At 48.3% G+C, this 24,963-nt stretch overlaps 1 protein-coding gene across 4 annotated transcripts in view; it reads right to left on the bottom strand.

Moving 5' to 3' along the window:
- The window catches only part of LOC130537492 (protocadherin Fat 3), a 49,632-nt gene that overhangs the window by 13,040 nt on the left and 11,629 nt on the right, over positions 1-24,963 (bottom strand). For all 4 annotated transcript variants that reach the window (XM_057054357.1, XM_057054359.1, XM_057054358.1 and 1 more), the window contains exons 7-45: positions 20,238-20,299; positions 19,002-19,316; positions 17,856-18,066; positions 16,903-16,974; positions 15,272-15,408; positions 14,574-14,849; positions 14,182-14,392; positions 13,856-14,070; positions 13,613-13,771; positions 13,393-13,514; positions 12,920-13,102; positions 12,714-12,828; positions 12,357-12,638; positions 11,736-12,086; positions 11,501-11,674; positions 10,877-11,407; positions 10,023-10,387; positions 9,785-9,938; positions 9,181-9,288; positions 8,908-9,091; positions 8,461-8,681; positions 7,852-8,304; positions 7,610-7,744; positions 7,132-7,525; positions 6,720-6,916; positions 5,457-5,610; positions 5,145-5,378; positions 4,851-5,029; positions 4,103-4,316; positions 3,822-4,036; positions 3,605-3,742; positions 3,284-3,427; positions 2,999-3,196; positions 2,590-2,867; positions 1,916-2,481; positions 1,712-1,843; positions 1,480-1,637; positions 876-1,401; positions 482-635 (exon numbers count right to left, since the gene is read on the bottom strand). In XM_057054357.1, coding sequence (XP_056910337.1) covers positions 482-635; positions 876-1,401; positions 1,480-1,637; positions 1,712-1,843; positions 1,916-2,481; positions 2,590-2,867; positions 2,999-3,196; positions 3,284-3,427; positions 3,605-3,742; positions 3,822-4,036; positions 4,103-4,316; positions 4,851-5,029; positions 5,145-5,378; positions 5,457-5,610; positions 6,720-6,916; positions 7,132-7,525; positions 7,610-7,744; positions 7,852-8,304; positions 8,461-8,681; positions 8,908-9,091; positions 9,181-9,288; positions 9,785-9,938; positions 10,023-10,387; positions 10,877-11,407; positions 11,501-11,674; positions 11,736-12,086; positions 12,357-12,638; positions 12,714-12,828; positions 12,920-13,102; positions 13,393-13,514; positions 13,613-13,771; positions 13,856-14,070; positions 14,182-14,392; positions 14,574-14,849; positions 15,272-15,408; positions 16,903-16,974; positions 17,856-18,066; positions 19,002-19,316; positions 20,238-20,299 — 8,917 coding nt within the window. The remainder of the gene's footprint in view (positions 1-481; positions 636-875; positions 1,402-1,479; positions 1,638-1,711; positions 1,844-1,915; positions 2,482-2,589; positions 2,868-2,998; positions 3,197-3,283; positions 3,428-3,604; positions 3,743-3,821; positions 4,037-4,102; positions 4,317-4,850; positions 5,030-5,144; positions 5,379-5,456; positions 5,611-6,719; positions 6,917-7,131; positions 7,526-7,609; positions 7,745-7,851; positions 8,305-8,460; positions 8,682-8,907; positions 9,092-9,180; positions 9,289-9,784; positions 9,939-10,022; positions 10,388-10,876; positions 11,408-11,500; positions 11,675-11,735; positions 12,087-12,356; positions 12,639-12,713; positions 12,829-12,919; positions 13,103-13,392; positions 13,515-13,612; positions 13,772-13,855; positions 14,071-14,181; positions 14,393-14,573; positions 14,850-15,271; positions 15,409-16,902; positions 16,975-17,855; positions 18,067-19,001; positions 19,317-20,237; positions 20,300-24,963) is intronic.

Here is a 24,963-nt window from a genome sequence, read left to right as displayed (position 1 = left end):
CTGATTCAAATGCCAGAGAGGCACTAACTAAAATAATGAAATGTAAAAAATGGTTTTTCCATCGCTGTCAAAGTCATGGAGGAGCAGACGCCGTATTCTACACTGAGGGAAAACTGCTCTCTGGTGGCTCGGCCGAACAGCTGCAGGAGCAGAGAGGGTATTTCAAAGGCGATTACAGCACTGCAATTAAGAGGGAAGCTGGAGGATGATTATAGGCTATTCATCCAAAATTGCGCTGAATTAAATTAGGAGCATTAATTTGTCTCATACAATAACAAGTGAAGCAAGGTAGAAGGTGCTGCGGCGCTAATACGGGCTAATCACAGTCTCTGTGGAGAGAAAAACACGGGTTCATTCAGGTTTGAAACTGTTGGATCAGAGAAATGCTTTTGTTTTATCATCGCTTGCGTAGGGATTGTAAAATCATTCATCAGTGGTTTGTGTGTTGGTGTGTGGGTTGTTGCGAGCTGCGTTCTCTTACATAAGTCCCCTGAGTCCTTGAGGACAGCTACAGAGGAATGCACTGCCTACAGGCTTGCAGTCCCCGCCGTTCTGACAGGGATTTGGCATGCAGGGTGATAGCTCAACTTCACAGCGCCCTCCAGTGAAACCAGCGGTGCAACTGCATGCAAAGCCTGTTAAATATGATAAATATGACGTTTACATCACAACAGCAGCAACCATCATAATCAATAATAACCTTAATATCCACTTTATAGCATCTGATGTTGTTTTTAAGCAACTGAAGGAAGTTCCAGCCAATAAGACATTGACAAATAAAACAGAATGGATTTTTCATCATTATGTGTTGTATTTACAGCAGCAACAGGGTGACTGCCCCCCCCCCACACACACTCTTTCCACTTTGAACTCACCTCCAGAGGGCAGGCTGCTGCACACGGCTCCGTTGAGGCAGGGCTGGCCGACACAGGGGTCTGGGTACAGCACACAGCCTAGCTTGACGTCGCTCAGCCCGGCTATCTCAGCATAGCGGCTCCTCTTGTTCTGAAGCGGCAGCTCGTTGCCGTTTAGCATCAGTGAGCCCAGACAGCCCTGAAACCCCCCCTGGGCTTTTGGCTGGGATCTCAATCCACGGTCTCCGAGCGCCGGACCCCCCTGGGTTCTCCCTGGCCCCGGTTTCTCACCTTGCACACTGGGAGGCCTCACTTGCGCCCCAAAGAAAAAGGACGAGTCTGGCGCCAGGGGCCAGAGGCGCACGGGGGCTCGGGCTGCTCGTCGGCGCTCCACGTAACTGTCATCCAGCGACAGGAGGGTGTAGTTACTGGTGAGCTCCAGGGCCACGGCGTGCCAGAGCCCATCATTTATCGGTCTGTCAGAGATACCCATAATGCCAAGGGTGTTGTCACAGTCCAGCTGAAACCAGAGTCGACCCCCTTCGATCTGAGGACGGAAAAGGAGCAGGAGTGAGTGTTAACGCAGTAATGCAGTCATGCTGTTTCTAACTGGCAGCGGGCGCACCTTGAGCATGGTACAAGGATTCACGCGGGTGTACATGATGACCCCTCGTCTCTGAAGCGTCCTGATTCTCAGGCTCAGTTTCATCTCTCCGCTTTGACTGCTGTCACTTACTCTGTATTTGATGTAACTGTTTCCAGAGAAACTCAGAGATGTTTGCCCTGCAACATTTAAACGTCAGTGTAATGTGGCTGTTTGGCCACTGAGAAGCATGAAGAGGAGGAAAGCATCATACCTGCGCACTGGTCGAGCCTCTCAGGCAGACACTGGCAGACAGATGGAGCTGTAGGACCAGAGCGGACACACTGCATGTCTGCTGGACAGGACTGACCCTCGCACAGCTCCACAGGAGTGGGACATGCCCCCCCTGCATGGAAATGTTTTGTAATTATATAGAAATTCATTACAAATAATTAAGTGGTGTTAACTGTGTTCTCACCAGGGCAGGTGCAGGCCTCTGTAGTGCCGAACACCGGTGATACCAAGCTGACCCTCTCGGTGCTGTAGGTGAGGAGTGAGCCCTCCTCCATCACCACTTTCTGTTCACACACCAAGTTGTCTCCACACTCAAGCTCCCCAGAGCAAGTGCTGCCCACCGCCTCTGCCCCGGCTAAGACCCCTCGGATCAGGCCGCGCTCTGCTGCTTCCTCCAGCTTCACAGTCAGCTCCCGTTGGGAGTAGAAGCCGCCCATGCGAGCGCTGCCCGCCGTCTCCGGCCGCTCCATGGCCAACAGCATCTCTGCACCAGATGTCCCGCTGACTGGTTTTAAACTGATGATGTGGAGAGGATCCTGCTGTCCTGGGGACCACTTCCAGCCAGCCAGTCCTCTCAAGATAAGCTTGAGCTGTCTCAGGTATCGACCCAGCAAGTCCTCCGGGGAGAGTGAGCTGAAGCGCAAGGTCAGAGCGCTGCGCAGGAGCACATCCGTCACCTGTTCAACCTGGACAGACACATCTGCTATCACGGCGAAACGGCCATCGCTCACCGTGGCGTTCATCTGGTACCTGCAGGCCGAGAAGGGCTGTGTTTTCATACAGGAAGTTTGGAAAGTTTGTTAAACTTTGTGAACCACCGTTACTGGCGTGCGGGTGTTTGGAGGGTGCACCGTGTACCTGCCCGGCTCCAGACCTGGGAGAGCCACAACAGTGCCGTCCTGTCTGTTTATCTTAAACATGCTTTTTGGCTGGAGCTTCTGAGTGAACGACAACACATCATTGGGGTCACGGTCGGTGGCGTAAATCCGGCCTATGGGTCCTCCTGGGAAAGTGTCTGTCGCCATGACGATGAAGATTTCCAGCGGGGAAACGATGGGTTTGTACTGACTGTTCCCGATGACCCTCAGAAAGACCCAGGAAGACGCGGCGAGTCTCGGCTTACCCGAATCACTGGCCTGAGAGGCAAATTACAGAAAAGTAACCCAATTAAATAAAATATTTTTTAATATTTAAAACTGATTAGTCTGTAGACGGAGGTTGCATTTTTCATATACGTAAATCACAAAGCATTTGAGGCACAGCTCACCTGGATTTCAAGGGTGAACTCTCTGGGGGATTCAGGGTCAAACACACGGTTAGACCTCAGAGTCCCAGCCTGGTCCAGGGAAAAGAAATTCTCCCCATTTCCCGATACAATGCGGAACTCAAACGGAGGCCCGTTTCTTGGGGAGTCTTTATCAGTGACCGACAGCTTCAGCATGGTGCTTCCTGCGGGTTGGTTCAGCTGGAAACACGGAGACCGGAGGGCAGGTGGTGAGAACTGAGGCTCAGCGCACAAAAGGTACAAATACAGTCGTGCGGAGGCTGGCACCTGTATGATGGCCGTGGAGTTGGGCGGGGTGAAGGCCGGCGGGTTGTCGTTAACGTCCGAGAGATCAATATTTAAGGTGACGGTGGAGGACATCGCCGGAGAGCCGCTGTCAAACGCTTGCACTGAGAGAGAGTACCTGGACACCTAAGGGAAAGTGATGAAAGTGCTTTAGCATCACTAATCCGCCAAAGACGTCTTCTGAATAATGCCGGGGTAGTGTGCCGACCTTGAGCCGGCGCTATTTCCTGTCTCTGAGCTCATGAACCAGAAAATGACTATTGATTGTTTTATGAGATATTGTAGCAAAATATGCCTCCTTACTAGTTCCCTGTCGAGCCGCTTATTGACTTTGAGTATTCCCGTCACAGGGTCGATCCAGAAGTGGTTGTTCCTGTCACCTTTCAGGATTGAGTAGGTGATTCGCCCGTTCACCTGGCTGTCCAGGTCCTCCGCCGACACCTACAGGAGGAACAGAGGAACAGAGCATGGTGAAAGGTGGCAGCCCAAATAGGACGGCAGGGGAAGAGTATACTGTTACCCTGGTAACCATCTGTCCAACCGACGCATCCTCGCTAACCAAGACATTGTAGATATCCTGACTGAATGTCGGAGCGTTGTCGTTGACGTCCATGAGCTCGATGGTTACCACAGTTGCACTACTGAGGGGAGGGTTCCCGCCGTCCCAGGCTTCTAAGGTGAGGTAGTAATCCTTACACACCTCGAAGTCCAAATCATCAGCCACAAAAATGGCCCCTGAAACACACGCGGCTCAGTATTTAAAGGGCTGATGCACACGAGACTCGTCTTTCATCAGCTCACCCAGCTGTGTGTCTATGGTGAATTTCCCCAGCTCGTTCCCAGACCGGATGCGGTACGTGATCTCCGCATTGAGACCGATGTCGACACTCGTCGCCAAGACTCGGAGCACCTCCGTTCCCACGGCTACATCCTCCGGGACGGTGACGCCGTAGTCCCTCCTTTGAAAGACTGGCGCGTTGTCGTTCACATCCAGCACCAAAATGGTCAAATTGACCTAAAGGGAGTGGAGAGAGAGGCTGAGAGGATCCCTGCAGATCTACAGATAACAGGCATCAGAGGATAAAGTACATGAGGATAAAATAAACAAAATTCAATGGCATAAATCGGCCCAACAGGACCTCCATTTGAAGTTTGCCTTCATGGCTTGTGCTAACACTCATTTTCTTCTTAATTTCACGCTGTCTCTCTAACTATAACCTTCCTAAAACAATCCTGAGTTTCATCAATTCTCCAATCTGCCACCCTCTTCATGTCTAATCTCTTTGGCAAATATGATATTATTTTATTCATGGTCTTCTGTTATCCATCTTTATATGCAATGTGCATGAAATCGCAGCTAATCTCCATTTTAATATTCTTATTACATTAATTCTGGCTGCGATATTGGTTGAATTGATTCCTCACATAGTTGAGTTGGATTCTTTTTTCATCCTTTATCTTTTAAGAATATGTTTTGTGCCACTACAGTTATGGATAGTGGTCATACTGGGGAACCATACTGGCTGAACCTGTTACCAGAGCCACCAACCTGAGAAGACAGCGCCCCCCGTTGACCAGCCTGGTCAGTGGCCTGGACACGCAGACGATACGAGTCCTGGCTTTCTCTGTCCAGGGACTTTTCCAGAATCACCATCCCAGATACCGGATCAATGGAGAAGAACTCATCGACTGAATCCACCAGAGTGTAGACGAGTGTCCTGTTAATACCTGCAGGCAAAACCACATTTACCAGCTGATTCAGACTGGAAAAGAGCACGGTGGTGTCCGTCTCTGCCCTCATTATCATTCTGAGGTAATGGCACAGAACAACAGGCCGGCTTACCTTCATCTGGGTCGCTGGCTTGCAGCCGGGTGAGTAACGCTTTAGGGGCGGCGTTCTCGTACACGCTGGCTAAGTAATGAGGAGAGGAGAAAGCGGGGGCATTGTCATTCACGTCCAACACTTTTAGTGAAATGTCACAGCGGCAGAACAGCCCGCCTCCATCTGTTGCCTGGGCGATGAGCTTGTAGCTGGGGGTCGTCTCCCGGTCCATGACCGTGGCCGAGCGCAGCTCACCTGGGGGGCAGGAGGAGGTTTGGAAATATGAAATGTACAACTGATGTGTACAACAACAACAACAACAACCATGTTTACCAGTGTTTGCATCCATGTAGAAATCTTCCACCCCGATTCCAAACAGCGAATACTGGATCTCGGCGCTGGAGCCTGAGTCAGCATCTGTTGCAGCGACTGTCAGGATGCCTTTGTTAATGGGCATGTCCTCGGGAAAAGAGGCACTGTACACCGCCTGGCACAACACACACACACACACACACACAACACACACACACACACACGCAGTAAAATAAAGTCATCTGAAAAAACCATCTGTCCAATACATCCAAAAACACATAAAAGTGTTGCATCCATTATCCCTGCTGATAAAGCACAAGCACAAGAGAGTTAAGTGGCTGCCGCTGCTGAGTGCCTGGAGAAATTAGCTCACTATTTCATCCAACACAAACAAGCACGACAGAGAAAAAACACCGTAGTCTGTCCAAAATACAGCACGTCACATCCACCCCTGCTGCACTTCTTTTAATGATAATATCTTTGTAATCGTGCCTAATATGGAGGACGCACTGGTCTGAGAAAATGGCCCTGCGGTTCTTAATAGCATTTGGATTTGAAATGTGAAAGGGGCAAGGGCTAATATTGCTACTATAATAACACACTCTTGTTACTACACTAGTACTACTTACTAGGGCTACTAGTAATCTTTCATAATTACAGACACATGCTACTAATTTGATTTAATCTATCTTCCATTTGTGCGACCTGAAATCCAGACATCCCGTCTGAGAATAGAGGGAATAGAATTTGTAGTTAGTTGAAATTCACTGATGAAACTGGAGTTTTCTTTAAACTTGTAAGAGTTTGATAGTAGGATATAAGTTTCTCCATCTAATGAGATATGCAAGAACTGCAGACTAGTATAAAATGGAAAAATGCCAACACCACTAGTCAATTTATCCCCTTTTTCCTTCTTTTTCCCCTCTTTATAATATATTAATTCTATTAAGTATTCATGTGAAAGGATGGGTCTCAGCACCAGAGGGGCAGTCAAGTTAATTCTTAACTAGGTTTGTGTTTGTCAGATTTATTTCAATTCAATTGTTTATGTACAGTTTGTGTGTAACGTGTAGACATGCATCATTCAGTTGTGGTGATATTTACACTTTTTATGCACTTTTCGATCATATTATTGTGTAAGTGGATATATTTAGTTAATAAGGTGTTTAGAGAAAGTTCCATCAAATACCTGACAGTGACTCTTACTTAAAAAGAAAGGTTGATATTGACTTTATTGAAGTAAACGTCAGTATCAGTGACGCAGCGCTTTCTTAGATCCCTGACCTGGTTGCAGATGGGACTGTTGTCATTGGCATCCATGATGGTGACTTCCACCACAGTATGGGCAACATACAGGCCGTCACTGGCGGTGATGTTCAGCAAATACCAGTCCTGCTGCTCGCGGTCCAGCAGACCGCTCACGTAAACCTTCCACTCGCCCTGCACGGGGGCCAGGCCGAACACACCTCGTGGATTCCCCCCTGCAGCAGAAAATGAAAGGGAAACTGTGAGAAATAAAGCTTGTTTTGGTTTCTGGTGGAAAAGTTTACTGCTGTTGCTGACATTTGAGTTCAAACTAATTTAGACTTTGACCTTTAATAGGAGCGGCCCCCTCGGACCTGAATGTGATTTCAATGCAACACAGCCTCATCTCATCACAGAAAGAGCAGCTTCTGCCATCAATCTGAGCTCTCACCCGAGATGTAAAAGCTGACGAGGCGGTTCTGATCGGTTCCGTCTCGATCTCTGGTTTTCAGGACGGCCACCACTTCGCCGAGAGAATCGCTTTCCTTGACGGCACCGCGGTACAGCTCCCTCTCAAACCGAGGGGGGTTGTCATTAACGTCCGACACGGCGATGGTCACCGCCGTGGTGGAGGACAGGGACCGGACCTCCCCGAGATCGGACGCCACCACCTCGAAGCTGTAGCTGGAGCATTCCTCGTGGTCCATCTGGCTCACTGTGGTGATCCAGCCGGTTTTACTGTCGATGGCGAAGACCGAGCTCGTGGTGATGGGACCATTCGAGGAGGGGGCGCTCTTTGTCAAGTCCAAGTTGTAGGTGAGCAGCGGTCCGAGACTGTAGGTCACCTGCAGAGTCAAAAAAGACAGAATAAATCAACCATCTGCAACTGACAAACCCAGAGAGAGAAACAAATGAGCAGTACAACACACCTGCCCGTTAGATCCCCAGTCGGGGTCAAGAGCACGCACTTGGACCACCCTTGTGCCTACTGGCATCCCCTCCATCACTGTGGATACGTACGTGTTAGTCTCAAACATTGGCTTGTTGTCATTTACATCCAGAATCTGCAGAAAAAACAAATAACACTGTTTATTTTATCAAACTCCCAGGCTGGAATAAAAGAGCAGAGAAGACTTAGATGCAGGTGCAGATATAACGGTCCACAACCGACCTTAACTTCCAGGTCTACAGTGGTGACAGCCTCGATCAGGTCTCGCCGCGTCGTCGCAGCGACCTTAAAACGAAAGATGCTGACCTCCTCGTAATCCAGCGGCTTGGTCAGGCGGATCAGACCCGACTCTCTCTCCACCAGGAAGGTCCCTCCCTGGTTGCTGTCCACCGTTTCCCCTCCGACCGCGGTGAAGAACCCGGTCTGGCCGGGGCCCATGTACACGGACCCCAGGGCCGTCCCGACCGCTGTGTCCTCGGGGATGGTGAAGGAGTACTGAGGCTGGCTGAAGGAGGGGACGAACGCGTCAGGCGGGACCACGTGGATGAAAGCGGACACCAGGGAATGTTTGGCTGGGGAGCCACAGTCGGTGGCTTTGACAAAGAAGGAGAGCACGGTCCCTTGGAGGTGGTCCACGTTGCTTTTGGTCATCATCCAGCCGCTGTCTGGCTCCACCTGAGCACCAACAGAACAAATAACAGCATCTCTTATCAACCTATTTTACAGCAATTTGAATAAATGTTGAGAAGATGAAGCTCGGAGCCATTTGCATATTGGCCGCATGAAAATTTCGACTCTAAATGAAGGAGATGAAGGTCAGAATCTACTGACCTCCAGCACATCAACCAGAGAGAGCCGTGCCTCGCTGTAGAGCGAGTAGGTGATCCTCCCATTCGACCCTGCGTCTGGGTCGCTGGCCTGTATCTGTGTGACCAGAGAGCCTTTGGCAACATTAGCTTTGATGCTCATGCGATACTCCACAGCTCTGAAGCGAGGGGCGTTGTCGTTCTCATCAGCAAGAATCACACGCACGCTGCAAAATGAAGCACGGCCTGGAAGAAAAGGCTCATCAAGTTTGACCTTTAACTCCAAACTAATTATTATGACAATTCCATTATGCCTGAAAGATGTAATGTATTTTTTAATGAATATACTTAAATGCCCATTTCGGGAACATGGAATATTTACAGCGACCAATCATGCATCGTGAAAGCTGAATTTTTGAGAGTTAGTAGCTGATTTAAGGTTCATCAACCTGGTGAGTGTCAGAAATAATACCTCCGCCATCCAGAGCCATGACAGTCAGCACCATGTCCTTGTAAAGAGGATTTTCTCTGTCTAATTTCTCAAGCGTGGATATGACTCCTTCTGCATCTACAGCAAACTTGGTCTTTCCCAGGTCGTTGATGAAGGAGTAGGTGATCTGGCCAAACAGCCCGGAGTCTTCATCTGTTGCACGGACCTGCAAAGAACCCGCAAATTGGATATTTTAAGGGTTGTACGAATGCAACACATCCTGATGTGGGCAATTCTGTGAAAAGACAAACTTACTTGAATGACCTTTGAACCTGGAGGGGCATTTTCCTGGACTTCCGCCAGGTAGAAGCGCTGGCTGAACACCGGGCTGTATAGGTTGGCTCCCAGCACCCGTATAACCACCTAAAGATCATCATAATCACTTCAATTACACATCTGTCCATCATCGTCCTCGTGTGTGCACCCAATAAATACTGGCGGCTTGTTCTGGGGGGTAATGGCCACATTCCTATGCAAATATCCATTACTGCCAGTGACAGTGACAGTATTCACATCGTGCAAGAAGAGGATTTAAAAGCAAAAGAAGATGGGAGCATGTTAGTGCCACCACATAGAATGTGGATTATTGTAGATGTGGGGGACCAGAGTCCCCCTAGTAATTACCACTAAGAGACAGATGTGAACATTTCTTTCCAGCTGGCAGCTCATCCTCGTAGCAAACCCAATATGACATAAATACACATTAACTATAAACTGCAGCGAGCAAAAAGTGCCTGGCAGCTGAAGCAAGGGCCTGCTAAAAAAGATGCCCGGATTCTTGCGTGTGAACACCACAAATGCTCTAAAAGTCCAAATCAACCAACAGACCACGAGTCCAAATGCTGCGAGGTTGGCTCACCTGAGCGGTGTTCGTGAAGACTCCATCTGACACAGACACGTTGAGTTGGTATGAGAGCTTCATGCCTTGTCGCCTCTTGTTAGACAGTCTCAACACCCCCGTGTGCGGCTCCATCAGAAAAGTCATTCTCTCGTTTCCGGAGACTATACTGTACCTGCCGGCGCATCAACAGAAACGTGCTACAATGTTAATTATACTTTTTCAAAGCGGTTTTATCCTCATATTTACTTCACCTCACCTCAGCCTTTGCGCGTCACAAATGTCTGCATCTGAGGCCTGAACACAGGTCACGAAGTGATCTCTGGGGGCCAGCTCACTGACGAACGCCTCGTACAGCGTCTGGCTGAAGATGGGGGGGTTGTCGTTTGTGTCCGTGACGGTCACCGTCACGCTGACGTCGCTGCTGAGGGCGGGGTCGCCGCTGTCTGTCGCTCTGACGATGAAGTTGTGGCGCTGCACGAGCTCGTAGTCCAGTCGGCGCGCCATGAATATCAGACCGCTGCTGCTGTCCATGTGGAAGTAGTCGGTGCTGTTGTAGATGTCAGACAGGATCTGGTAGCTCACTAGGGCGTTCTTCTCCGAATCCTGATCCTGAGCAATCACCTGCACGGAGAGCAAACTCTTTATTTTCCACTGAATATAAATAAAAACGCTGAGAAAATCCCTTAACTACACAGACAATGAAGACATCCAATCAGTTAATGGAGCCTGAGCTTGAATTACTGATCACGGAAAGGATTTTGCTGCATTATAATAGGCTAAAAGCCAAAAAAATTAATTTGCTGGGCATTTCACAACCCTTGTTTGTTGTAGTTAATAATTTATATACCCAAGTTCTTCTTGTAGCTACATGAAATGCATTGTAATTCTTGATAATGTCCCAAACAAATGCATAGCTCAGTGTAACAACAGAGCTGGAATGGGATTCACTGAAGGTCAGGGCTTCCACTGGGAAATTTCTAAAAAAAATATCACTTCATCCTCTCATAAATAAGTTATTTTGCATCTAATATTTGCCCACAGCGATAGTCGCGGGTGTAAACAGTGATTCGGTGAAGGTAAACAGCGGAATGACTCAACAAACATTCCCACCTTTAACACAGTTGTTCCGATCATGGAGTTCTCGGGCAGCACGGAGGAGTATGAGGTGTTCTGGAACAGCGGGGGGTTATCATTCACATCCAGCACGACGACGTCCACATCGACCTCGGACTTCGCCCCGGTCAGCGTGTCCGTAGCCTTCACTGTTAATCGGTAGTACTGTGTGGTCTCATAATCTAATGGGTAAATCACGCTGATTGTTCCGGTGTCAAAGCCAATGTCAAACTGGAAGGAAGGGTCCCCATCAATAATGGTGAATATGACGCTCTGGCCTTCTGGACTGCTGGCATTTATTCCCAGAATAGAGGTAGAGACAACCACATCCTCTCGAACAGTGACGCCATAGAAAGGCTTGTCAAACACCGGCATGGCTTTATTTACTACCGTAACAGGAAGCTCCACCTCCCGGGACAAAGGCGGGAAGCCTCCGTCAGTGGCCACGAGGACTAGTTTGTACTCAGCATTTGATAAATCAGCCTCAAAGGCCTTCTTTAAGGTCAGTTCCCCTGTGACAGGGTTCACCTGCAAGGATATAGTAATACAGTATACACTATAATACTTCCAAATACAACGTAAATGAAAGGATTTTAAAAGCCAAATCGGAGTGAACCTCACCTGAAAGTTCCTATGCTGCTGCTTCAGGCTGTAGGACACTTCTCCATTAACACCAGCGTCTCGGTCAACAGCCGAGACCTTGAAAATCGCTGATTCCGGCTCGGCGTCCACCTGCACTGCTGCATAGTAGGGCAGGTTCACAAATTCTGGAGCGTTGTCGTTCACGTCCTCCACCTGCAGGAAGCAGCACTGTCATGAGACCACAGAGGCATCACAGAGCGCGTGTCACACCCACCTGGACTTGCACCGTGACCCTGGCCACCTTCAGTATTTCCTCCTCTCTGCTGACCTCCACCACCAACTCGTAACTGTCTCTCTCCTCCCGGTCAAACGGCACGCCGGTGGTGAGCACAACGCCACACGTCGGCCGGATCACGAATCGCTCCCCAGCATTGAGCAGCGTGTACCTGAGAGGCTCGTTGAGGCGGTGGCCAACAGTGCTGACAACGCTCACTAAAGTGACGTTAGAAATGTTCTCTGGGATGGATGCCGAGTACTCCGGAGACGTGAAGATGAGGCCGCTGGCTATAGAATTCCGGACAAGCACCCTGACTGACGCCATGCTGGAGAAGCGTCCGTCCCAAACCTTGAAACGGACAAAAACTCCATTGATCCTCCTTGGCAGGAAAGGTTTAAGGCATTCATTTGACAGCTGACTCACAGTAGTGTCGGGGATTTAACACGTGGGGAAAAAACTGCATGCATTGCACTTTTTTTTATCCACAGCAAAATAAAAATAACCTTGGGGGGGATCAGAAACCTGGAGACCCTCCATCACATACAACAGTCCTGTGTGCGGAGTGTGGATGCCATGTGTTCTGTTCCCATCACTGGCCAGCAAACCAGTGTTTCCTACCTTTACAGTGAACTGGTAAAGCTCCTTATTGAGGTTCGGATTGATGACGGTCACGGTCCCACTGGAGCGGTCCACAGAGAAGTTCTCTACACTGCTTTCCACCACAGAGTAAACCAGCTGGGGTGTGCTGGACTTGTCAGCGTTCGGGGTGAGATCTAAAGTCGTGTCAGGGTCGGAGGCTTCGACCCGGAGGACCTCGACTCCCATGTAGGTGGGCAGGAGAAGCACCGTCTCGTAAGTATCCTGAGATAACTTCGGGGGTGAATCGTTGATGTTGATCACCTAACACAGGGCAGGCACATAAAACCCATCAGAGTCATAAATAATCCATAACATGTCAGAAGCGGCGGAGCTCACTTTTATAACCACGTCTGCAGGGCTGTCAGCGCTCCTCGGAGGCTGACCGCTGTCCCGAACAAAAACCTGGAATAGGAACTCGGAGAAAATCTCATAGTCCAGACTTGCGATGGTTCTGAAAGAAAGAGACATTTGGAGAAGAAGAAATGCAGCGTTTCCTCTGAAGATGGAGATTTACACACAGCAGCAGCATCTTTAACACCTACCGTATCGATCCGGTCCCGGAATCGATGCTGAAAAACATGCGAGCCGTCTCGTCCAGGATGTGAAACACTAACAGGGCGTTGTGATTGCGGTCCAGGTCGGTGGCCTGGATGACCAGAGGGTTACCGTCGTCTCCCAGGACAACGCTGTTGACAGGTGCCGCTTCGCTAATCGTGCCCACGTACCTGGTGGTGGAGAACGGAGGAAACTGCTGTATATCGTCCCATCAAAGCAACAGAAAGATGACAACAGAAGCTACATTGTTTCTAATCTTAAATCCCTTCATGCTTGGTGGGGGGGGCGATAATCACCGACACCCGAATGGGGATTAAGGCAAAGCTGCGGCCGGGCTTCCCGTTCGCCACTGGAAAATTACATCTTTGGCCAGAATTGGCAGCTATGACATTCCAGGGTTCAGTGTTTGCCCCACACAGGGAAGGAGATGAGATGGAGACGGTAATCTTATGTCTGACACCTAAGCTGTTGGAAGACAGGCGAGTTGTCGTTGACGTCGCCCACTTGGACGGTGACAGTGGTGCTGGCCTCCATCCTGGTCATGCTCAGTGCACGCACCACCAGAAAGTAGGACGGGGTTTGCTGCAAAGAAAAAGAATCAAAAATCACCCTTTTCCTGAACTTTAAATCTGGAATTCATTGACATTCCAGACGACACTGGCGAGTTTTGCACATCGAACCTCAAAGTCGAGTCGTTTGCGTGTGTTAATGACGCCGGTGTGATGGTTGATGTAGAAAGAGAGGTCCTCGTTGCCCCGGGAGATATCGTAAAAGAGCGCTGAACGGCTGAGGGCGGTGACTGTGGCCACGTGGGTTCCAACGGTGCCGTTTTCCATTATCTGGAAATACATTTGCAGATGTTTGCCTTTCTAATCTAGCTGCACTTTATGTGTCTCTATTCGACGGGCCAACACTCACAGTACCTCAGCCTGATACTCCTTCTGAGAGAACTTAGGGCTGGAATAGTCAGAGAGCATCAAGGAAACGCGAGCAGACGCCGTGGCCATTAAAGGGGGGAATCCGCTGTCTGTGACGCGCACGGTGAGGGTGTAAAAGCCCACAGAGGTGAGATCCAGCGCCCGGGCGATGAAAATGAGGCCAGTGGCAGCGTCGATGCCAAAAACGCCACCCGTGTTTCCTGCAGGGGGACGAAAAATAACAGGCATCGATGTGAGCAAAGACAAAATGTACCTGGATTGTTGTGAATCCAGTGTGAAGCAATCGTGCGCTTTAAAAAACCAGATCACACCTGCTTCTATCGTATAGGTGAGTTGACCATTAATCCCGTTGTCTTTATCAAGGGCCGTTACTTGGAGCACGGAGGTGCCGGAGGGAGAGGACTCATAGGCTGTGGCATCGTACACGGTGCTCGTGAAGTAGGGAATGTTATCGTTGGAGTCCTCCACCGCCACCAGTATCCGCGCCAGGTCGCGGTTAAATGGAAACTCCTGATCCTTGACCTGGAGTGAAATGAGCAATGGCTATAAATTAAACTGTAGGAAGTGATGAATGAAAGAAATCAGCTGAAATTAAGTGAGGCCAGAGGGAGGATAACTTGGGAGTGAGAGCGCGTACCCAGAGGCACACGTGCACGCTCACACACACACACACACACACAGCATCTTTAGCGTCCCTTCTCACCATAATGGTGAGGATGTGCTGCGTTCTGGCCTCGTAGTCCAGCCTGTCCGTGGTGTAGACGATCCCCGTGCCGGGATTCACCCTGAACAGTCTCATGCTGGCGGGGTCCACGCTGCCGTAGATGGAGTAGCTCAAACGTGCACGTTCGTCCAGGTCCGACGCTCGAACCCGCGCCAGCTCCACGTCAACCGGCACATCCTCTGAAACGCTGACGTCGTAGGCTGGCTGTGAGAAGACTGGAGGGTTGTCGTTGCTGTCCTGCACTCGTATGAATACCTGGGGGGGGGGGGGGGAGCCCGGAAAGATCAAAGCTCCCATGTTTAGTACAGAACACAAGGCTTCTGCAGGCTGTTTTTACAAAATATCCCTCACAATCACTTGGAGGTTATCTACGAGGGTTGTTGGCATTTTGTGCATCTAAACCAAAAAACCTCCACATTCGATTTGCCTGGAATCATCTTAAGCCTCTCATATCGATGATTTCTCTCACAAGATTTAACAGGCCAGACAAGGCGGCGGGAACAAAGACACAGTGACAAAAGGCACATTTCATCGTCAGCAAGAGATAATTATAGCAAGAAGGGAGAGCAGGCGTAGAGAGGAAGCATGCCGAGCATGTACAGCTCTCCTAGGAGGAAGAAACTATCATTTAATTTGATGTGAGGAGGGGAGGTGTGAGCGAGCTGGTGCGTGCGTACCTGTGTGGTTGCAAAGTTAGTCCCATCCGTCACCTGCACGGTCATGTTGTACACAGACTGCACCTCCGCATCCAGGGGCTTGGCCACAATTAGGGTGCCCACCCCCACTTGAAGGTCGAACTGCATGTCGAAGCTCCCTGGCAAGCACGCAAATACACGCATGCACGGAGAGTCATGATCCAGCTCAGGGTGATCAGTATTCACTTTGTGCGCTAAAAGTCAGGTGCTCTAAGTTATTACTGTGTAATTGCTTTGGCCAGGTGCCCGCACGGAGAGCCGGAGGGTCCGCGGGAAAAAAATGAACCGAAACTCATTGCTACATTACGCCAGAACCACTTGGCAGCTTGAGAGCTGTTAGCTGCCACAAAAAACATCTGTCTTATCACACCAAAACACAACCCATCTCAGAGATCGCATATCTGCAACCAGGTCTTTTCCACAGGCGGCGAGCGTGCAGTTTGGAGTCTTAATGTTTGATTAGAGCGAGCGGGAGGATTGACACAGGTTAGGTATTCAGGGCCATCCTTCCTCTCATTCCAGCTTCTCTCCTGAGATTTACGGGAGCTCGAACTCTCCTCAACATATGAATACTGATGGGGCAGTATTTCTCTTTTTTGCAGGACCACTGATGCGTGCTGGCGCAAACCATAGGGATTCACTTTTTGTTTCCTTTTCACAGAGGAGATGTAGGCAAGTATCATCCTACAGTCTCGCAGTGCCAAGAGAAAACACATTTATACATCTGCTAACAAAAGCAAACGTGTCCCTCTTTCTATATAATAGATGTGCCTGAAAACCTGCATCGATGATTTCAATGGCCTTAGTGAAGCAAAGTTCTGTTTAAAACACTGTATACATACTCATCTCTCTTACATTAGAAGTGCTGACTTCAAGCGTCGGTATTCTAAAAACTCTAAAGCAAAGTCTGCTAAAAAGTGTAGTTCTTTGAAAGTGATGTAAGCTCATGTCCTACTTTAGCACTAACTGCTATGCTAGAGCTAGCCTCGCTTCCTTCAACGTGCTGACACAAAAACAAACAAGACCCGACGTGGAATGCAGATCTGTCTGAGATGCTAGCAAAACTGGCCATTCTAAAGCTTTCGAAATGAGAGGTTAGTTGACTTCATTAGCAATTACTCGGTTAGCTGCTGAGCTGGTCTGTACGTGTAAGCGATCACATTAACAGACCGGCTGATGGTGCGAGCCGAGGCGGCCGCAGGTTCGCTTGACCTTCGCCGAGCTGAGGCAATTAATCCATGATTCTCATTACCACCACCAAAGAGCGTCTCATTAATCCGATGTGACACAAGACATCGGGTTGACTTAGGAGAGGAACTTTGATCTGGAGCCGCTTTCACTTTGAAATATCAGCGTTGTTGAGCTCGACTATCAAGAGTTTCTACTGCAGGGACAGAAACATTCTGTCAAATCATTCTGGCAGGAATAACACAGGTTAAAGAAAATACAAATGTGCATAAATGTGACAGATGTTCAGAAAAACCTATCCTGAGCAGACATTTTAGAATAAGTTTCTGTTTGGAGTCATCAATCTTTTCTTGAGATCAATGAGCGCTCCCTCGGGTTCCTCAATTACTTCTGCTGGCATTAGAGGACGAGCGCTGTGACCACACCTGTGTCGAGAGAGCAGTTCCTTCCACACGCATTCTGGGGGATGTAGAACATTTCTCTGGCCAGTCGTCCACCTTGAGGGGAGAGGATGGCAGTAAGTTACCTGCTAACCAGGTCTACCAATGTGGGTTACAGTTTAAAAGAGAGGACTGTTATAAAACAAGTCATTTAATCATCACACCCCGGCTGTAATCTGACTTGTTGACAAAGCATTTAATAAACTCTGAAGTAGCAGATAATAAGTAATACATATTACAGTTAACGCGAGGAGGAAGATTCAATTCTGGTCCAGAGTAGAAGTTCCACCTTTTTATTCCAGCGTGCCGACAGTTATATTAGATCCGTAAAAGTCAAAATTTATCTGCAGGCAATTTAATCACGTCCACTCATACGTGATAAAAATGAGGCTCTGGAGTAAAACAGTGCCACTGGACTGTGCAGCATCAATAAAAAGATTAAAACTTGAAAATACGAGCAGAAACTGAGCTTATCGACAACAGCAGGAGAAGGTGTGCTCCACATTCACAGCGCGGCCCGACACCTGACAGCAGCACAAACATCATTAGACTTTTGTATCAAAGCCGCGTGTCCGTGAGGGAGGTGCTGTGTTGTTTATTGAGAGATTTTTAGGTCCAGATAAACAGCTCTCAACCTTTATCGCCATCCCAAACGTAGATTTGGGTGAAAACGTGACGTTCATGGGTGAAGATAAAGAACGATGCAGGAGTCTTAAAAATAAGAAATAGTGGAGGCGCAGGAAAGGCGACAAAACTCCCTTCGTAGCGCAGCTTTTGTCAAAGTAATGATGGAATTCCCACGGCATTAACGAGGGATCCCGAATGGAACTGATGAGATGTGGATATTTTAGCTTCTCTCTGCTGTGGTCTCTAGAATAAACAGCACATTTTCATGCATCATTGTGCGTACAGGTGGTTCAGTGCACAACTGCTCTCACCGATTATATTGAACCAGACGGGCGTGGTCGACTGGGTGACGGCGACCACTCCCACCGGCTGAGCCACGGCAGCCGTCTCGGGAACAGAGAAGTTGTAGGACCTCTGGGTAAAGAGCAGCGGCAGGGGAGAAGGGACGGGTTTTCGAATCCACTCTACATGGAGTTTGACAGTCGTCCACAATGGGGGATCACCGCCGTCCTCAGCTTTAATCTAAGGGGGGGGGGGGGGGAGCAATATTGAGAAATCACTCAGCGTCTGCTGACGCGCTCAAAAGACAGCAGATCAATCCCTTTAAGAGTTTAAGCAAAATGACAAACTACAAAAGGGAATAACAAGATTTGCCGTGGCTGCACTGACCTTCAGTCTGGCTGTTTTTGATATGTATTCAGGGCAAGAAAGCTCTAAGAACATATTAGAATTCTGGCCTCTTTGCTGCGCACAGATTTGCAAAGCATACATATCTGCTATCTATGGGCCCATCTGCTCTACAGCGGCACACGTTTCCTCAGATGTGAACGACCTCCTGGCCATAAATAAGAGTTTTGTCATCCTCAAAACTGATCTCACCCGTCACAGTCTAAGGGAACGCTTGTCCCAGTTTTATTTCCAATGAATACATTTGCACAGGTTGCAATAATTATGGAAAATAAATGTGAGAAAACGACACATTTGTGCATACGTGTGTTCATGCGACACAGTGACACATTAGGTTTCATTTGTTTGGGAGTTTGTTGTGGGGGTTAGAATTAGGGCCTGAATTATGTCTTTGAAAGTCCTCACAAAGTTAGACACACAAACCCGCGTTTGTAGCAGCGTTATGTGTGCGACTCTACCCCGACAGTAAATTAGGGTGCACCGAGCGCATCAAGACGTGGGCAGGCTCATTTGGCTTGTGTTAAGAAATACTGTGGAAATGTTTACTCATTATTAAAAAGTATACGACTTGGCAAGGATACAAAATCAAAGACAACGCAGGAGAATTTTAGTATTCTAATTGCTGCAAACCAGCGCCAGCCTGCAGGTCCAACGCGTCCTGGCAGCGGCTCCTACACAGCTGTTTGCTGTGCTTCCTTAAGTCCGGGGTCTCATTAACTGTAGGGATACAGATCATATTGTTGTTTTACTCAGCTCAAAGCGTAACTCACAGTGAGGATGTCGGAACTTCCTGCCGTCACCATCTTCTTTGATGACACCATAGCGGTCCTTGGGTCGATGATGAACTTCTCGTCTCCGTTGCCCTCGATGATGCTGTAGGTTATGTTGCCGTTGGCTCCCAGATCGCGGTCGTAGGCGAACACACGGTAGACGGGTTCGCCGCGTTTGTTGCGGTCTCGTTCGGTCAGGCTGATACGGTAGGTGACCTCGGGGAAGGTGGGGGGGTTGTCGTTCTCGTCCTCCACGTGAACTATCACCCACACGGTGGACTGGCGCGTGGTCACTGGACCGTCTATGACTGTGACCTGAGGACACAAAGATTGTAAAACCACAGCGAGCCATCACTCTGTCTCCAACGCACGGTTGACCAGGCGGGTGTTATCACGAATGTGGACTCCGACATATGGCTGCTGTGTCACGTGGGACTGAAATGTATTAGTATTATCGATCTCCTGGAGGCAGAGGCAGAGGTCTGATCGCTGATCAATCGGATCAGATAAAGCTGAACACCATGGCCGGCAGCTGGAATGCTCAGCGGACTATCAATTATAGCATGGATGATGGGAGGAGCAGCGGGTGCACACGTGGACCCACATTTAAATGGGATGGTGCAACCAGACTCTCTTTCCTCCTTTAAACGAGTGGGTGTGAGACGATACTCCAGCAGACAAAAGCTTTTTTCCACAGTTTTGCTGCTGTCATCACACCCTATTGTCTGGCTGTTCAAGAAAGCAGCACGAAAAGTTAATGAGCCTGGAAACACGGACATTAAACTGCCGAGGTGCGGGTCAGCCGCAGGTTATTTCTTCTCATTTTGTCAAAGGACAAAGTGGTTGTGGACTTGGCGGCATTTAATAAGTTGTAAGAAAAGTCTGTGGAAGGTGAAGGTGGCTCGTGTCTCTAAAGTCAAGAATCTCTGATTATCAGGTTCATCTGCATGCAGAGCAGGAGGGATGGTAATCACGGAGCTATCTCGTCGCCCAGTGTCTCTGCTTATCAAAGGCTGGGCAGACAACTCCTCTGCTCCCTCTTCCCATCCTGAGAAAAGAAGATAACCAGTGATGAATGATTATATTTCAACAATCTTTAACGCGGGGCCCGAAACTATAACCATTCATCACAGTTTATGGAGCCTTTAAGGATGTGTCAGGGCTGCTCCCTGTTAATCGCGGGATGTTCCAGGATAAAAAAAAAGCCTTTTAATGGTTTGCGAGGTTTTTCTGTACCTCCAGAAAGTGTTCTGCCTGTTGTTCTCTGTCCAGTTTTCTTGTTGTTGTTGTTATCAGACCTGCAAGAAGCACAACAATCTTCAGATTATAAAGAGTTAGGACTTTATGTGGGTAGAACTTTTCATCAAAAAGGAGTTCTTCAGGTTTTCGTCCTAATTAGGCAGACTGTGACTCCATGAGTGTCCACAACATCAGTTCATCCTTGTGGAGCCCCCAGAAGAGAGGCGGGGGTACACCCTGGATAAGCCCTGGACACTCACATACATGCATGTCTGTGGACTGTGGGAGGAAGTCGGAGAACCCAGAGGGAACCCACGTGTACCAAGGCAGAATATGCAGCCTCTGCCCCCGGGGATTCGAACCTGGAGTCTTGAATTCATACAGAGAACTTTAAAAATTCAAAATACTCGACAGCAATTTGCAAGAGCTTGTGCGGAAAAGTTGGAGGAGAGGGTGCGACTTTCAGATACACAACAGAGGATCGAACTGCGTTCCAGCTTTCATTATCGCCTCTGTGAATGAAAGACAAAATATCCACAAAAGCCAGAGATGAAATGAAGCTGTTGTTCTACACATCCGTACGTTCAGCGCTGCTGCCGAGTGTTGCGAGCCCGAGCCTGCATTGCTGAGTGAGCGTTTGAAGTTTCTGCAGGAAAAGTGGATCCGTCTGAAGGGGAGATATAACAGACCTGCTAGTGGGGCAAAGCCAAGAAATACAACACAAAGAGCGAAGCTCTGGGAGCTAGAAATGGAGGACTTTGAAGTTGATGACACCGAGCCCTCCTCTCTGCTGAAGTGGGAGGTGAAGAACAATATGAAAATAGTCAGAATCTAAAGCCACAAGGTCGATCTCAAAAGGGCGACTGTTATTTATTTCTAGCATGGGAGTATAGCGTGTGGCGAATATGGCACGAGTCTTAGGTGTATTCCGATGACTGTCACCCTAAATGTTCCCGTCTATGAATCTCCCACAGCGAGACACTTTTGCAGCCGCTCTCCGACATGATATCCTTAAATTAAATATTAATCCCCTGATGAAGATCTGAGGAGTTGAAGGGAGAAATGAACCATTTCAAGAAAAAAAGACTAATTTTCCTTCGTATCAGGCAGATATTCTAGGTCCAACCTGTTGCTGTCATGAATACTCAATAAAATATTTCTCAGCGAAAAGGCTGTGATTAATTCAGAAATGATTAATGAAAAAGCACGAAAGCGCACGAGCCTTACATGACCCTAGGATGGCTTCAAGCTATTTTCCCCTCTTCTGACTATTAGATCTGCTGAGCATGAAACCCAGGATTCATCTCCATGTATGAGAGAATATAGAACAGTTCTATATATAATAATAATGTATGAACAGAGAGGTGGGTGTGGATGTGCCTTCTGCAAATATTGCCATTGAGGAGGCAAAGAGAATCCACCAGAGCGCAGCTCTGCAGTAAATTAATCCCATCTCGCCTGGTGTGGACATGAGTAGAGGAGAGATCCAGACACTGTTGTGACTCTGGCTCCACGAGCACTTTCAATTCCCGATGATGAATATCTTGTCAAGATCGCTGCTCAGAACAATTTGACGCTGAGGAGGGCTGAACTCAAACGGAATGGTGGAACCCAAAAGTGCACGAGCTGATTGTGAGGAATACTTTTAATGTTGGCTGTCTGAAGACCGAAGAATAAATTACCTGCTGCCTTGTAAGCACTCAGCAATTCTTTACTTTAGGATGATTTATGCAACATTTAATGTCTGAGAGTGGAAGTTACAATAAAGGAATGTGCTCAGTTGTTTTAAAGGTGTAACTCACCATCAGAGAATTAAAAAAATAAGCACATCGGAGGTGCCAAGAAATTTAAAAAATGGTCTCGCACTCTTCTGCCTCCACCAAGAAACAAAATGACTGTCACGTCGACTTTTAATTAAAGGATTTTAATTTAAGGCTTTTACAGGGAACGGGTGATAGGGTTAGGATCATTTCTTAAATCAGGAGAAAGAAATGGGTATGAAAACCGCTGTGCCGCCTTACACCTCTGTGGACTAAAACAGTTATTTGCTAACCTTGGAGACTCATTCCTTCAATCGATCTTAAAAATGGCGTTTTATCTCTGCGGGTTAAAGTGCCGCAGCTCCTCCGAACCTGTCCCGTGTAACAGCAGAGCTTTGACGTCGCCTTCCAACCACACCGCCGCGCTGACCTTCTGAACAAAACACTTAAGCGTAATTATGAGCCAAGCAAGCATGACTTCACTGAAAGCCAATGAGCTGTAGGGTGTGAAAGTTAAACCCTCTTCGCTCTTCACTTTACGTGGTCATCAATCTTCTATATGCTCCGCAGCGCCGCAGCCGCACGTGGAAAATGATGTGGAAAACATGGACACCTCGTACCAACAGTTATCCCTGGGGGTCAAAGATGTCGGGTCAGTTGGGAGGTTGGGAGTCTGAGAGGGTTCATAAGTACCGGCCAAACAGGGTGTTTCTAAAAGACGTGTCCGAAAGGTTTGCTCAGATCAAGTAATGCATCAAAGAGAGCCGTTTCCTCATTAATTTCAATGAAATGACTTGATTGACACAGAGCTGCCCAGTTATTCCACACATGCACGGGGGGAAGAGTCGAGAGGCGTCGTGGGCAATCGAGACACTTGGAAGTGTTTTCTGGACTCTGCACACAGACTCACAACTATAACAGATTTTTCATTAACTACACTATCAAATGTTTATGATTTGCACAGCCTTGTCCCAAATTTTTATATAAATAATACACTAAGCAAACGCATGTTTAGACAAAAGGAGAGAGACGTGCACAAATATTAGCATGCACAAGAAGAAATGCTCTCCGCGTGCATGTCTGAGTCGAATGGTTACAGTAAATTCTTGAACGGAGCTTTGTGTTTTTTTCAGGGTAATGAAGCATTGCATTGAAGTGGGATTATTTTTGGATGCTTAACCAAAGTGCAGTCAACATTCCCTGGATTGACTAATGGCGCGCGGGCTTGCTCGCACGTTCCAGTGCTCGTGAATATTAGAGTGTCACCTTGAGCTTGCCACGCAGGCTAACTTCAATTAAGCAAATTAGGAGTGAATTTAGAGTAGCGGTTCCATGGCAAAAGCGAGGAGGAGAACAGAAAGCATTGGGTTTGTTGAAGGTTTGGTAATTATTTATCTGCTGAGGTAGGCCCTCCACGGGTTGGTCAAGCCTGGGTGTGTGTCCCACAGATAGCTGCTCCTCCTCACCACAGCCAATGGCTCATCTTCTCCACGGTGTTGTTCAGATCTTTGATGGCTTGTGAGCGTGTCCCCTGATGCCACCCTCCGAGGGGAAGCCTCTGATGGAGGTCCACTCACATCTGCCAGTCTCTGGCTAAATTCATTCATGAAACTGAATCCACGTGAGACGCCATGTGAGTCTCAACACCCTCCAACCCCAGCGCTGTCGTTGGGCTTCTGCTACGTCTATGGAACATATGACTGCTTCCATTGTGCAGCCATTCCATTGTGAATGGTGCAGCCTGCGATGATGCCCATGTCCAGATTTGGCCAGGCAGTGGTTTTGGTATCGGGTGTTACACAAAATTGGAGATCCTGAAAGTAGCTCTTGATCAAGTCTGGGATGTGGGTTGACAGGCTAAAGTAGTTGAAGGCCATCTACAAGATTTTGAGAGGGACTAAACCAAAGGCATTGGCAAGGTCTAAGAAACCCACATGTGGTCTCTCTGTTCCTTCATGGCAGTCTGTATCTGGAGCCAGATGATGCTCCAGACATCCTGAGAAACTCTGGACCTTGGCCTTCTGCACTGATGCATCAATAAAGTTGTTCCCTGAGACACTGGAGAAGATCGCTCCTTGACAATGATCTCATCTGATGAAAGTGGCTGATGGATGAGGTCCTTCTCTTTAGGGATAAGGATGTGTCCTGCTCTCCATGCTTTTGGTATTGCTCCCTTCTGCAGTGCCACCTTCATGAATTGATGGCACGTCTTTAGGGATGGTGACTGCCTCGTGCTTCTGCTTCTCCTCATCAAAGTAGGTCTTCCTCAGGTGCTCTGCCAGGATGTTTATTGACTTTTTGGGGCTATTTTCCCTTTTCTCTACTCTTTTCCTGGTCAAATATGTAGATAGAAGTGGTTCCTTGTCTGGCCCTTCCTCTGAGATGCTCTGCTCTTCTCAACTTTGTATGCTTTGAAGCTTGGAGATCAGCCATCTATATCTTTCCATGCCTGTAGCCTTCTTCCACTTCTTTCTCCGTAGCCTTCATTCTTCCACCAACCTGTCAACACTCTTGAGGACTTCAGGTCACTTAACAGTCTTCAACAGGACCCTTCGGGTTTTCTAGGAGGATGACCAGGTCTGCATCAATGGTCTCCTGCTCATTCTTCTTGCTGTATTTGGGCCACAGGATGTGGGGCTTCCTGCCTTCGATTTTCCTCTCTGTTGCAGGTTGCAGCTGGCTGGGCGCTGAGCTGGGGAATGCTGGAGGCTCTCAGCTCTCTTTCAGCCCTGATGGACTATAAGACAGTTCTGCCAGTCTGGGCGGTCCTTCCACTGTAGGTGCTAGATTTTGTGATGATTGTTAGCTCCATTCCCGGGTCTGTCAACATAAGATGCTGGTGGTTTATTCTTCCTTGAGGTATTTTATCAATGATGGGTGGATCCCGAAATGCTAATTACTGCTGGGTCACTAATCCACAACTCCAATCAAAAAAGAATTAATTTAGCAAGTGACTGTTGTGG

The sequence above is a fragment of the Takifugu flavidus genome, chromosome 14 (assembly GCF_003711565.1).
Source record: "Takifugu flavidus isolate HTHZ2018 chromosome 14, ASM371156v2, whole genome shotgun sequence".
Classification (NCBI taxonomy): domain Eukaryota; kingdom Metazoa; phylum Chordata; class Actinopteri; order Tetraodontiformes; family Tetraodontidae; genus Takifugu; species Takifugu flavidus.
This window is presented reverse-complemented; position numbering and strand designations above follow the sequence as displayed.